The sequence below is a fragment of the Eimeria mitis genome, genomic scaffold (genome assembly GCF_000499745.2).
Source record: "Eimeria mitis Houghton genomic scaffold, Emh_scaff2313, whole genome shotgun sequence".
NCBI lineage: Eukaryota > Apicomplexa > Conoidasida > Eucoccidiorida > Eimeriidae > Eimeria > Eimeria mitis.
This window is the reverse complement of record NW_013570645.1, coordinates 7,320-8,661: the sequence shown is the minus strand read 5'-3', so window position 1 is coordinate 8,661 and position 1,342 is coordinate 7,320. Positions and strand designations below refer to the sequence as shown.

At 44.3% G+C, this 1,342-nt stretch overlaps 1 protein-coding gene across 1 annotated transcript in view; it reads right to left on the bottom strand.

Annotated features, from left to right (window-relative positions):
• Window positions 1–660: 660 nt before the first annotated feature.
• Window positions 661–1,342, bottom strand: part of EMH_0051930 (uncharacterized protein) — a gene marked incomplete at both ends in the record, with an annotated part of 7,645 nt that continues 6,963 nt past the window's right edge. The window contains 2 exon segments of the mRNA XM_013496815.1: window positions 661–713; window positions 947–1,148. Coding sequence (XP_013352269.1) covers window positions 661–713; window positions 947–1,148 — 255 coding nt within the window.

Below are 1,342 nucleotides of genomic sequence, written 5' to 3'. Positions count from 1 at the left end.
ATATATATATATATATATATATATATATATATATATATATATATATATATATGTATATGTATATATATATGTATGTATATATATATATATATATATAATATATTTACACTATATATACTATATATAAAACATATATAACAAACTAAATCGCTGCTGTGAGCAAGTCAAAGCCTACAGCTTCAACAGCAGAAACAAAAATAAAAACAAAAACAAAAACAAAAACAAAAACAAAAATAAAAACTAAAGAAAAAGTTTTCCGTCATCTGAACAGCCAAATGCCCAGCTAGCTAGCCATACAGGCAGCTAGCCAGCAACACAACTAGCTAGCTACCTAGCTAGCTAGCCAGCAACACAACTAGCTAGCTAGCTAGCTAGCTAGCTAGCTAGGTGGCCACTAGGCTCGCGTAGCTAGCTGTGGCAGCTAGCTGGCCGAGGTAGCTAGCTGCAGGCGAAACCTAGCTAGCCAGCACGAGCTAGCTGCACTGCGGTCTACCCAGCTAGCCACAGCGAAGCGGAGCTAGCCATATACAGATCAATGTATCTAGCTATAAAAACAGCTAGCTACCTACCTAGCTAGCTAGCTAGCTGGCTAGCTAGCTAGCTAGCTAGTTGGCTAGCTAGCTGTCTAGCTAGCTAGCTAGCTAGCTGGCTAGCTAGCCATCAACACCGCAAGAGGTCTCGTACGTCTGCCCAGACATCTGTATCCTTCAGCCCTGAGAGCAACACCCGCTCAGGTGTATAGGCAGCTCTATCTTTTCTGTTTAAGGTGTATACTCAATGTAATATTTTTTAGGGTTTACATAGAGAAGGGTTTGGTGGATAGTTGCAGTCTAAAGGAGCGTAGCAGCTCTGATGGTTTAGGGTTTTCAAGGGTTTAGGGTTTTTAAGGGTTTAGGGTTTAGGGTTTTTAAGGGTTTAGGGTTTAGGGTTTAGGGTGTATGCGTACCACTGTCTATCATTTGTTTGAGCGAAGGGTTTGCTGCTGCAGCTCTGACCCTTTCTTTGTCGTTGAGTTGTTTGTTTATGGAAGCAGCAGAAGCATGCGAGCCCGGTATTATAGAAACCTGAATTGCTGCTGCTGCTGTTGCTGCTGCTGCTGCTGCTGCACGCTGCGCCTTCACAAGCAGCAGCAAACCTATTAGTGTTGCCTACACACAAACCCACCACAACCAGCAGCAGCAGCATGTACAGCAGCAGCAGCAGCAGCAGCAGCGGCAGGAGCAGCAGCAGCAGCAGCAGCAGCAGCAGATGCAGCAACGAAACCGGCAGAATGCGTAGCAGCAACAGCAGCAGCTCAGATGATATTCAAGTAGAAATGGGGGGGGCCTCAGGTGTATAAACA